This window comes from Sciurus carolinensis, chromosome 1, assembly GCF_902686445.1.
Source record: "Sciurus carolinensis chromosome 1, mSciCar1.2, whole genome shotgun sequence".
Taxonomy (NCBI): domain Eukaryota; kingdom Metazoa; phylum Chordata; class Mammalia; order Rodentia; family Sciuridae; genus Sciurus; species Sciurus carolinensis.
The window spans coordinates 58,893,898-58,907,577 of NC_062213.1; the positions used below are offsets into that span (position 1 = coordinate 58,893,898).

Sequence of the window (13,680 nt, forward strand, 5' to 3'; positions counted from 1 at the left end):
CAGATCAAGTTGTGCAAAATTGACTGTCATTTAAATCAGCAGGTGTCCAGTTGCCTTCACCAGTGAGATTTTTCTTTAAAAGTTTCCATTAATGAGTAGGAATATGCTTCCTTAAGAGATGAATACTATGATGTATTCCTTTATCATTGTTTTATGTTACTGGTAGAATTGGACAAGACCAAATTTTAAGTCCATTCAAGACTTAAATGAAAAAGAATGCTCATGACTTTTGTTGCTTGCAGGTCCTCTGGAGCATTAGAAATAGAATAAACTTTGCATAAAATTATATTAAATGTATAGTCATGGACTTATTTACATAAATATATATAAGTGGTATCTTATCCTAACATTGATACTATAGAAGATGAATAAAAAACCAGGCATGAGGGTGCCTGCTTGCAATCTCAGCAACTCCAGGCTGAGGCAGGAGAATTGCAAGTTTGAGGCCAACCTGGGCAGCACAGTGAGATACCATCTCAAAACAAAAAGAAAAAAGGGCTGGAGGTTTAGCTAAGTGGCAGAGCACCCCTGGGTTTAAGTCCCAGTTACACAAACAAACAAAACATGAAAACATATGATTTCAAGGTTTGAAACATTATACTAAGCCTATACAGTAATGTGCATTTTTGGGGTATAATTTATACCTGTGTATTAAGAACATATTATTTTAAGCTTATTAATATTTATCAAAAATATAATTGCTTTTGGTGCTGGGGTTGTAGCTCAGTGATAGAGTGCTTGCCTAGCATGTGTGAGGCTCTAGGTTCTATCTTCAGCACCATGAATAAATAAATAAATAAATTAATTAAATAAAAGGAACTGCATCCATCTATAACTGAAAATATTTAATATATGTGTATATGTATATATATATATAATCGCTTTTGAATTTAGCAATGTTTTGTGTTGCATCAAGAAAGTAAAATTTAACTTTTAAGTCAACTATTATAGGGTTATTTGGCTAATTAACTGCATTGGCTGAACCATGACTGTTCACATTAGTTGTGAACTTTCCAAAGACCATTTTGCTTTAAATTAAGAAGCTATAAAATTATAAATAAAGGTTAGCCTGCCTAACATTAGCTAGGTGCCCCAGAAATGCAAGTCATTCACAGTAAGAAGGAGAGAATACTGAAGTGTAATAACATATGACAAAAATGACTCTTGGGGAGGAAGGAGGGAAGTTGGAAGGATTATTTGTAAAGACAATGGAAGACACATTTTATACATGCTTGTCTTTTGTACTCACAGGGGTATTATCTCAAGTTTAATACTATGCCATTCCTGGTATATTATAGGAAATTTCCTTAGGGTTTTTCTTGAATTCTATTTTCCTAGAAATGCCTTTTATTAGATAAGGGTCAATTAATTTTAGGAAGGTTTGATCATATTTTGTGATTAGTTATAGTTTATATCTGCAATCTTATTTGAAGTAAACCCTGTTTGTTACCAAAGACCAGAAAAAAATTAAAATAGATCATAATATATTTTGCATTATAAAGGACATTAAAACATTCTCAAAGAACAATGCCATTTTAATGAATTTTACCTAAAAAATGAAGTTAAATTACAAATAAGCACTGCCACACAGATGAGCCAATGATTATCTGTCAGTTATAGGATTAGCTAACTTGCATGAGATTGCTAATATAAAAATGACATAATTCATTTCAATTCAGATATGCCTACTTAATAATTCTCAATCCCTAAAATACAGAAGGTTGTAAAATGGTTTATACTCATAACAAATGAGGAAAACCCAATAATGCATGTGTACCCCAAGCAAATCTTGAAAAAAAACAATAAAACAAAACAGAGTTATTATTTATGAGTCAATATATTTGATAAAGTTTGAATACTATAAAACTTGGATATAACAGATGTTATTCAACTCTAAATAACTCTAAATTATAATTACCAGTACAGTATTCTTTCTAATGAGACTAAAATGAAAGGATAATTTTAATTGCAATAATGAAGGTTAATTTCCATCTTTCCTCATGTTTACTCCCTTATTAAAAAGTGGTCCCCTTAGCCATGGCAGAGACATATTACATTTTCAATGCAAATGTATTAATCTGGATAAACTCTATATTAATTCTTGTACTGCACAGAGCTATAATTTGGATTATAATTAATCTAAAGTGGCACTAGATTTAAATGACAATATAAATGAGGCATTAGGAAGCTTTTCTATTATGAATGAATATTCAACAAATATAACTTGCATATTGCCAAGTCTCATTTTGAGAGCTCCAGTTCTACAGATTAGTGTCAGCCACACAGCACAACAGCTTACACAAACAGCCTTCCTAACGTGTGTTAATTCCTTCCTGTCTAAAAAGTTCTGTTTTAAAGTGGGGTCAAACTGTTTTCCCATCTAACATATTAAGATAGTAATTATAATTTTGTTAATATTTTTTGATATTTTTAACTGATAAAATATTTATATATATGGAATTATGTGGATAGTTATTTAATCATTAGAAATATTTACAAGGAAAAAAAATCCATGTAGAAATTCTTTAACCTAATGATTGTCAATTGAAAAAGCACAAAGCCTTGTTATAACTTCATGTTAGTTTCCAATAACAAGAACTCTCTTGAAGGCTGGGAGATTTCAAAGTGAAATATTTGCATCTCAGCATTTGATTTTAGTTGGTGCTTGCTTAAAGCTAATTTTTATCCCTGTAGATGCATGTGGGAAGACCTTTATGGGAATAAAATTTGTTTTAAATAACTACCATTGTGCAATGTTCTATGTCCTCTCAGACACCCAGGTTCTGTCTGTGTGGTGCAATTAGGCACCCAAGGAAGGACCATAACTCATCAGGACATTAGGGAGCCATTGGGTCCATTATTTATGCAGAGCAGTAAGTAAACAGCATTGGTGGAGGTAGAGTCCTGCATCTGTGGTATGTTCTAAGCAAGAATCTTTCCTCAATGGTAAGACTGGATCCATTTTCAAGGTATTCCCAGAATCCATCCTTCACAAGGTACTAGATATTAGATATTTAATACCATTCATAAAGTCCTAGTATTACATAGGCACTCAATAAATGCTAATGTGATATCTGGGTATTTTACACACTCTTCTGAAGAATAAGAAGGATACACTTTGCAATCTGTTTTGGTACTACTCTGGGAAAGCAGAGAAATACTGCCATCCCTGAGCCAGTCAAGCAGCTAGCCTTGATGAAGTCCATCATAAAGTGAATAAACTGACCACCTTGCTATTTCCAGTCCTTTTCAAATGAAGTTTAGATAGTACTACCCTTGACATTAACTGATCATTAGGTTCTTCGAATTCCTTGACAGTAGCCTTAGGAGCCAACTAGCTAATATACTGCTATGGCATCTTTTCAGTGATTTAGCTTTAGGCTCAATACCAACCTTAGATCCTCTTTGTTTAAATCAAATTAGAATCATATGTTAGACACTATATCCTAGAAGCAAATAACAAACATACTTTTCTCCTAGATTCTTCTAAGAAAATCAGTAGTAAAAGGTGTGGTTGGAGCAGGGAGTCACTTTAGATAATTTTTGAATGGCAAGCAAAACTAAGATATGAAGACAATGAATTACAAATATAGGATAATTCAGATTTAAATAAACTTGTATGTAAAAAATGATACATTTTGCTCAATCCAATATCTTATAGTGAATACAAGCTCCTTTATATGCAGCTGTCACTTGAATTCAAGAAAAAGATAGATGACTACCTGAAACTAATAGGCTTGAACCCGTTTCAGCACTTCTTCTGCTTCAATGAGTCCAACATAATAAAACTAGGTATAGCGTGCAGCAAAAGTAGCCAATGTAATATTCATTGCGACCATAGATTTCCATCTCATACATACAAAGCATGGATGAAGCCATATATTTGCCAAATCAAACACAGAAAAAGCCTTAGGTATCTACACCAGATGCTGGCCTAGGGTTTGTTTGTGCACAAGTAAATGTCATGACACGAAGGTTTGTTTTCAAAGACAGTAGCTTTCATTACTGGGATTTGTCTATTCTGGAAGATCAAAATTACCCAGCACCTAATCCCTTTTCAATGATATTTCCTCTTTCTTAGGCTGAATCATCTGTAAACTTTTTCACTGGATTTTGTTTGAAATGCTTCAAATAGATGCCCTTAAAAAGGGCAAATTCCTGAGTGTAAGTTGAAAAAAAAAAAAAGAGGAAAAATAGCACTTATTTTTAGGGTTATGTGATTTGGGAGGGGGTACCTATGATTGAATGACAAAGTTCAAGTGATATCTAATCCTATGCTTATGAAAAATTAATATGCCATCAGAGGAATCACAAGTATAGCTAAGATTAATGAAAGGCGCTTAAAAAATTACAAGCACACAAACTGATTTGATTAAAAAATAATCTTGCTGGTCGTCCTGTAATATTCTTCAAGTTATCCACATCTATTCTGTCAGATGGTTATGATTAAAAATAGGTCAATGGGAGGCTACTGATAGAAATCACATGCAAAATGCACATGCAATGAATAGTAGTAGGAATGTTCAGACAGTTTAAAATGAATAAAAGCTTTTAATAAGCTTTGTGGGGGGGAGGAAGGAAAGGCTGATTGCAGGGAATAGATGGGTGGAGGAAAATGAAAGGGGAAAGAGTGGAGCATCTTACCAGAATCTTTATGAGAGCTCTTGCCTTCACCATTGTCCCTCTCACTTGCATCTTTCTCATCATCCTCAGTCACTGCTGGGGGCTTAATAGCTCCTTCTATCTCCTCACTTTGTTCTTCTGTTAAGAAACAAGACCAGTGAATAGAATTGAAGGAAAAAAAACCAAAAACCTAAAACACACATTAAAATAAACTTGGTGGCCACTTTAGAACTTTATTTATGAATTGTGTGTAGCTATTCCTGCTCAAAAGAGAACATACATCTATGCAAAAGTCCATGTTAGAATATGCTGACTGTACCCATGCAAATTTTTATCTAAAGCAACTTTGATTTTATCCATTGAGAGCCTGCGTCTGTATTAAAAAAAAGAAAAATAAAAAAAAGAAATCATTTTTAGTATAGTTTGATAAAATTTAAGATGAAAAAGTTTTTTAAAAAATTAGTGGAAGGAATTTCTGTACTTTCAACAGTAGGACCTTCTAGCAACGTGAACCCTGTTCCTTGGACTTGAATAGGTGTCAGAACAAACCAGATTCTTAGAAAAAAGCTTTAGTGAAATAATGTAACAATGGGTTAAATAAAAGACAGGTATTGTTCCTTCCTTTGGATCCCAGAACTCAGAGGAATTCTGTGAAATTTGGGTAGAGGAAGAGTTTGAAACTTTAGTTATAGTAGGAATATTTTTTTAAAAAAATAGGGGGAGCTATACAGGGTCGAGGACATAACAAGGTGTACTTCTATGACAACCACATCACCCCACACCTCATTCACGGGTTCACACCAGCTAGATTACATGGAAATCCTCATAGTAACTCAAACCTATTTAATTATTCTGTAAATCTTAGCTATGCCACTGCTGGTGGATTAATCTGTTTATGCAGTTAGCCTCTATGCTGGGGCTGTGCAGCACTAATCCGTGAAAGGCCCACTGTTCTCTTTCATCCTGCGATCATTTGTCTCTCAGTGTGCTGATGTCACATTTTAATGAATTTTTAGCAATCTGAGTAATGCCAGATAACCAGGCTCGCAACTCCCCACAGCATGGCATGCTGTTTTCATTGCAGCACAAAAAATAAAAATCATATTCCCCGGTTCAGGTAGGAATTACATAAATTAGGAGAAGAAGGTAAAATGGGATTTGAAGCACCAGGCTGCTCAATTTCATAAAATCTTTAATGACCATATAAATTAACCCTGGAAAGGCAAAAGGTCATCGACACACATTTGCATACACTCTTCTATTTGCTTTTGATAAGCAGAGCTTTTATGCAGAGAACATGATACAATTAACCCTTCAATAACCATACAAAACGCTGCTACGGACATTTTAAGTGTCAAGCATTAACTGAAAATTACACACTGAATACAATTTTCATTGCAAATGCTATAGTGATTGAAAGGGGAAATCGTGGCCCTCTCCACACCCCATGTTTTATTAATAACATTCTGACAGCAGAATGAAATATCCACTGTCATATGTAGCAGCTGAGCACAAAAAAAAAAAAAAAATTATATTTAGTGCCTCGCTTGCCAGCCATGCTCTGCAACTGTGTGAGTAGGAAAACAACAGAGGGGAAACCATTTGGGGCTCCATAGGAAACTCCAAAAAGCTAAAGGGAAAACAAGGACACTTAATACATTCAAATAAGAGTTTGGTTCAAATGTGAGTCCTCCAAGGCGCCATAGGAATCCATTTATTCTATTTTTGCACTTTGCACAAAAGCAGAGGGGAGACCCTGGTTAAGGTCATCAGTCATCTTAAGGTTTGGGGGAAGCTTCCCTTTCAGGCAAAAACACATGGAAATTTTACTATAAGAAGATAAAGAATCTTTTCTGGCTTTATCCTGCTTTCACCCACCAGCAACCATCAGTTACTGATCCAACACAGGCTTATTCCAGCACTGGCTGGACTGGCAGGTACAGTGCTCCAGACAAATGGGTTTGCAAAGCCGGAAGGTTGTGGTTCTGCCAGGTCCACAAATATGGTGTGATATCCAGAGTCAGGCTCATGACAATTTCTTTTCAACTCATCGTGGTGAAGGGATGCAAGACTTATTTGAGGAGATTTACTGGACTTTTCCCCCAGGGCTGGAAAATGAAGTGTCAGAGTGCTACTGAGTGTCCTTATCTTGAGGGGACATAAAATTGTAAGGGCTATCGCAACTCACATTAATAAAACATTGTGTGTCAGGAGAAGAAAAAGAAAATTATGAAGGCACTAAAAGAAAAGCTACACTATAATCTGGGTCTCATCAGACAGATTTTGCAAGGTCCTCTTCTTCATTTTCTGGTATGTGTTTTAAGTGTGAGAGAAATTCCCAGACATGTTCTTCTATACATCACTGTGGTGTCTGACCTCCACGTGACCCTGGCAACAGTTTGAGAAATCTGAATGTGAACAAAGACTCTGTGTCCGCAGCAGGGAAAGATTGTGGGATAGACTCTCCCCATCAACTTAATCGCAAACAGCAGTTCTGAGGCCATAACTTTGCCCGGCTCCTCCAAGCCACAACTCATAACCCTCAGAGGTGGATTTGCCTGCAATGCCTCTGCTTCTGTGACTTTTTTTTTCCCTCTCTCTTTTTGGTTCTTCCTTTGAAGTAGGCAGGCAATTAGCTGTAATGCTCAAGCAATTCAGACCTGTTTTGTGGTTTAGAAGTCGAAAGCTGTTTATTACAGGTAGGCTCTTTGGAGCCATAAGAACTTTGCAAATTTTTAATCATGCAAAAAATAATCACAAAGTAACTTATACACACCATAAAGTTTCATATAAGTCAGAGTAAAAGGTCACTTTCATTCTCAAAGAAAGTTTTAGAAATAAATTTGACATTCATTATATAAATAGACTTTAGAGTCCTGAGTATTAATGTGAAGAAACCACTTTCTCTAGAAAACCTGTAGGTTTGAATTTGGGGTCAGAGGAGGGAGCAGCTACATTCTAATTTCCAAGTACCACATTTCCTCAATTGTAAAATGCCATAAAATGTTAGATGTTTTACAGGAAAAAAAATATACGTAACATTAAATGTCTTAATCTCCTTAGAATTGAAGGGATAAATATATTACATAGGATTCCAAAATAAAGATGCTAAAGAAGACTTCATTTTCACCACTGTCTCTAAACTGTTAAATTCAATAAGAAATGAAAGTATTATAGCATTTCATAGTACTGTTGCTTTCATGGCATGTGTATTGTTAATTATCCTTTGCTTCATGGAATATGTAATCTATATTTGTATCTCACTTAAGCTCAAATATGTATTTGGTTCCACTAGAATTTCCCAATTTTCAGACAAATGATATTTTCATTTTTAAATGTTACAGAATAATAGAAAGAAGACAAAATACTTTAGTCTTATATTACAGAGGTATGGTATAATTACCTTCCCCCAGCATTTTTAACATGCCTGAAATGATCATCTTATGTTACTCTACACCCACACACCAACTATATTTAAAAGAAAACTTTTGAATGACTAGCTTAGAATATTGTGATGTGAACAACAACAAAAATGATTGGAAAACCACTATCAATTTATCCTACAAAATTGTAATATACAATTTCTAAGCAAATCTACTTCAATGAGATTCCTCTGATCTAAGGCCAGCCAATTGTTCTTGTTCTGTTTCAGGATTCACTTGGGTTTGGGAACCCCCATTCTGAGTCTTCTAAGACAGTACTGTGCAATTTTTAAAAATTTTCAATTCATACATAATGACTATTATTTATAGGATAAGATGTGATAATTTGATACATGTGTACTGATATACTTTATTTGTGTATAATACGTAATGATCAAATCAGGGTAATTGGCATTTCTGTCTCCATAAACATTTATAATTTCTTTGGGTTGGGAAACTTCAAACTCCTCTCTTCCAGTTTTTACAAAATATATACTAAGTCGTTTATAAATGAAAATCACCCCACTGTGCTGTAGAACATTACAACTTATTCCTCCTGTCTAACTGTATTCTGGTACCCATTGTCCAACCCCCCCCCAACCCTTCTTCCCTACCCTTCTGAGTCTCTAGTAATCCCTATTCCACTCTCTAAGAAGAACTTTTTGAGCTTTCATGAATGAAAACACACTGTATATTTTCAAAGCCCATGGAGTGATAATGTAAAACAGAAATAGAGTACAGTCACTTAAATGTCTTCAGTTTTATATATTGAGCATCTCTATTCATGACAACTGGCTTGTGAGAATTTTCTCCTGCACTCTTTCAACGTCCCTTTGTCCAGTCCTTCACCATTCAAATACACCCTCTATATTTTCTATCTAAATTTGACTCCTCTACTTAAAGTTCTCAGTGACCCCCATCACATAAAAAGAAAATGCTCCTTCTGTGCAATGCAAGAATACCTCTGCCATAGAGAGTACTAGTCTACACCCCATCTGTCTTCATTTCATGCCAAGCAACTGATATGCAAACTTTAGGGCATCAGAATCACCTGGAGGACCAACTAAAACCAATTGCTGGGCCCTACCTCTAAAGTTTCTAATTTAGTAAGTTGAGAGTAAGACCTGGGAACTTGCATCTCTAACAAGACACCGGGTGATGCTGATGTTCCTGGTCCCAGTCATATTTTGTAAGCACTTATGGAACAAGCATCAAACTATTCTAAAGTCCCCTCCCTCCCTATACAGAGCACTACATTTGCTATCTTATCTAGAACAACTTTTCTTTACAGTATAACTCCCATTTCTTCCTTCATGCCTACCTTGGGAAACATCAGTTTCAAGATCTGGAAAAATAGTTAATACATACTCCATATGTTTATTATGAGATAATGTATGAAAATCAGCAGAGTCTAGCACAAAATAAGTACTAGAAATGATCATTGTATTAATATTAGTACTGTTCACTGTTTTTTTCAACAAAAAGTTTTTTCTGAACTTTAAGATTACTGTTTCTGAATAAGACTTTTTTTTTTTTCTTCCTGTACACTGATGTCAAACAATGTACCACACAATGGTATGTGGAAATTATATTTTTTATTTGCCCTAATAGGTAAACATTTTCTGAAAATAGTGATTCAGTTCTCTTATAAGAAGCACCTTGAACGTGCCTGGAAGAGGGTGAGTAGGCAATATATATTAGTTAGAATGCTAAATTAAATTTAGGATGCAAAATTGGAGGAAGAAAGAGAATAGTCCAAACTTGACTCTATTCTTCTATTCCCCTTCAATAAAATGTAAAAGGGTGTTTATGTTCTCTCTGCAAAATTACACTCATCATTTAGTCCTCTCTTAAAAAAAAAAAAAAAGTGTGTGTGTGTGTGTGTGTGGCTTCTTTTTTCTAAGTGTTTTTCAGAAGTCACCAATGACCACCAGGCTATGAAATCTTACAAGTCACTTCTCTGCATCACTTAAAGTCACTTAATTTACTTTCTTCAACTGATGTTGCTACTCCTTTCCTCAGGAAAAATGCACCTCTCTTGGATTTCATTGGATTAGACACTATGGTTTCATCCTACCACTCTAAAAGTTCACCTTTGCTAGGGACTCACAACTACTTCATTAAATACCAAATGTCAAGCACTTCCCCCATTGGTACCAAGCCCTCTTCCCTATGTATATTATCGTTTTACATGATCTCATCTAATCCTATAGGTTTAAAGTATGCATCTGCACATCGATATCTAACAGGTATAGCAAACTTAATATGTTCTTCCATTTAACACACCTCATACCATTTTTCTCCCAACTTCATCTTTTCAGTTAATTGTGCCACCATCCACCACAAGCTATCCTGGACTCTTCTCTTTCCCATTCACATGCATTTCTATTCATCAACAAGTCTCTGGAAGTACTTCTACTTCCAAAGACTTCCCTTTCTTCCTCCAATTTTGCATCCTAAATTTAATTTAGCATTCTAACTAATATATATTGCCTGCTCACTCTCTTTCAGGCACTATTCAAGGTGCATCTTACACAAAGAAAAATGAATTGCTATTTTCAGAAAATGTTTCCTATTAGGGCAAATAAAAAAATATAAAGATAATTTCCACGTACCATTGTGTGGTACATTGTTTGACATCAGTTAGTTCATACTGCATTCATCTATTTTACATTTTTCTTGCCAGTATTGTTAGAAACTTATCTGTATTACTGTAAAGGTCTCACAAATAAGTAAGACTAACTCTTGCTTTCACATAACTTATTCTGTAACGCTAAGGAAAATCAAGTTGCTCTTCTGCTTGAGCCCTGGAATCATTTGCTATTTCACTTAGAATAACACATCAACTCCTCACTATGGATGGAATGGTTAGGCCCTTGCCTGCTTTTCTTATCAGGCTAGATGTTGCTATTCTCCATTTTCCCATCTTCCTCCATGCTAGCCTTCCTTTTCCTCCGGGAGTGTAACCAACTTCTTCCCACCTCTGTATGAATATGTTTTCCCAGAATCCTTGCATAATTGGCCCTGCTCCTTAATCAGGACTCAACTCAGCTCATCTGTTACTTCCTCAAAAAACCTGTCTGATCATTGCTAGTAAAGTCACATCACCTGTCACACAGGAGAGGGGTCCTCAAACTTGTCCAGAATTCACTATCACCTGCAGGGCTTGTGAAACCACATTGCTAGATCTCACTCCCAATGTTTCTGATTTAGGTCTTGGGTGCACCCAAGAACATGTTCTGTGACAAGTTCCTAGGTTGTGCTGATGCTGTCCATGAGGGGACCACACCTTAAGAATCTCTGCTCTAGTCTATCACTGCTTTCACATCCTTTAAAAGAATTATTGCAGTCTACAAATTCATTGTTTATCTATCTAGAAATGTCACCTAATATAAGGGACCCCAGTCTACCTTATTCATAATGTGGACCCAGAAGTCCCAGGCACAAAGAAGGAACTCACAAATATTTTAAGTAAAACTGACAATTGCTAGTTTTTTTTATTTGGGTCAGTATATCAATGGCCTGATGTCATAAACTGAGATGGAGAAAAGTAGAAATGATTTTGCAGAAAAGAGTTCAGTTTGGAATTTTGTATTTGACTTTTCAGTAGAACATGTAGATGAAAATATTCAGAAGGCATAGGAAGATCTACATCTAAAGTTTCTCAGAGATTGAGGTGAAGATGCCAATTTCAATGTCTTTGTTTGGAAAGCAATAAAGAAATGTCTTGTCTCTTTTTAGCTTGACATTTTTGTCATAAGTCTTGCTTTTTGCCATATTGTGTAAAAGTCATTAATCAAACCTTTATGGATTTGAGGTGTGGGGGAGGGAGACTGAGCTTATTCTGTTGTATCTTAAATGTGCTATTTAGTTTTCTAGGGGGAAATAACATACAGCATTTTAAAAAATATAATGAGACATGTACAGATAAGCTTCACCTGGAAGCTAGAATTTTTAAAGAGAGATTCCTGACCATATATTAAAGGGATGTTTTCACTTGCAAAAGCTTTTTAAAAAGTATTTCAATATACCATCATGGATGCAAAGGACTTTTTGTAATAATACAGCACATTATTATTTCAATTGTATAAATCTGGCAACTGAGGTCATATTTACATAGCAGAAATAAATGAGGTGTGTTATATCAACATGGGTGAATTTCCTCTTAAATTACCTGAACGTAATGCAGCTAAGGAAGTGCAACTGCCATTTTTAACATATACATGTACCATGCAAAGCACAGAGACTCATTAATGTGTTGACATGGCTACAAAATTCCAATGACTCCATTAATTATTGAAAATAATCTCTGGATTATTGAAAGATTTTTATATAAAAAGATCATTTAGGTGAAATTTCACAGTTTAAAAACGTAGATGTAAGAAATTCTTATTCTTTAAGAAGCTAGAGATAGGCACATACAAAAAATGATCTAGATGTAGATATTATATCCTTCAGAGGAATTAATTCAAGATGAATAGTAGACCTAAATGAAAAACACAAAACTTTAAAATTCCTAGCAGATAACATGGAAGAAAATCTAGATGACTTTAGGTTTGATGACAACTTTTTGGATAACACTCCAAACGTATGACCCATGAAAGAAAGAATTGATAAACTTGACTTCATTATTTTTTTTTCATTACAAAAGACACTGTCTGCGTGTTTAGAAGACAAGTTACAGCTTTTAAAAATATATTTACAAAAATACACATCTGATAAAGAACATTTTATCAAAATATAAAAATTAAAACTCAGACTTTTCTCAGAATACAGAATATTAAAAATCAATAGTAACAAAACAACTCAATTAAAAAGTGGGTAAAATCCTTAAGGTAAACTTCACCAAAAAAGATATGCAGATGGTGAATGAATATGTGAAAAGACGCTCCAGAGCACACATCATTAAGAAAAGGCAAATAAAAACAATAAAATACCACTGTACACCTATTAGAAAGGGAAGAATCACAACACAACATTAAATACCATTGATAGGAGCTCTCATTCTCTGCTGGTGGAAATGCAACATTTTAAAACCACTTTGGAATAGTTTGATAGTTTCTTACAATACTACTCTGAGCAGATGATCCAGAAATTGTGCTCCTTGAAATTCACCCAAAGGAACTGAAATTTTATGCCCCCACAAAAACCTGCACTCATATATATAATAGCTTTATGTACAACTGCCAAAACACAGACGCAATCAAGATAGCCTTAAGTGAATGGATAAATAAACCCAAACATCCATACGATGGAATATTATTCAGTGATAAAAAGAAATAAGCTATCAAGTCATGAAAAGACATGGAAAAAACTTAAATGCACATTACTAAGTGAAAAAACTAATCTGAAAAGAATATATACAGTGTAATTCCACACATATTACATTCTGGAAAAGTCAAAATGATGGACACAGTTGAGGATCGGGGGTTACTACAGGGTGGGACAAGGGGATAGGTAGGAAGGAAATAATGAATAATTTGCACACAGGATTTTTAGCACAGTGAAACTATTCAACATGTTATTTGAATGATGGACACATGCCACAAGACCTTTGTTCAAACTCATAAAATGTACAATACCAAGAGTGAATCTTAATGTAAACTATGGTCTTTGGGCGTTAATTATGTTCATA

At 34.8% G+C, this 13,680-nt stretch overlaps 1 protein-coding gene across 1 annotated transcript in view; it reads right to left on the reverse strand.

The window, feature by feature from the left end:
* The window catches only part of Zfhx4 (zinc finger homeobox 4), a 173,194-nt gene that overhangs the window by 17,028 nt on the left and 142,486 nt on the right, over nucleotides 1–13,680 (reverse strand). Inside the window, exon 6 of the mRNA XM_047517966.1 lies at nucleotides 4,645–4,761. Within this exon, the coding sequence (XP_047373922.1) occupies nucleotides 4,645–4,761 (117 nt within the window). The remainder of the gene's footprint in view (nucleotides 1–4,644; nucleotides 4,762–13,680) is intronic.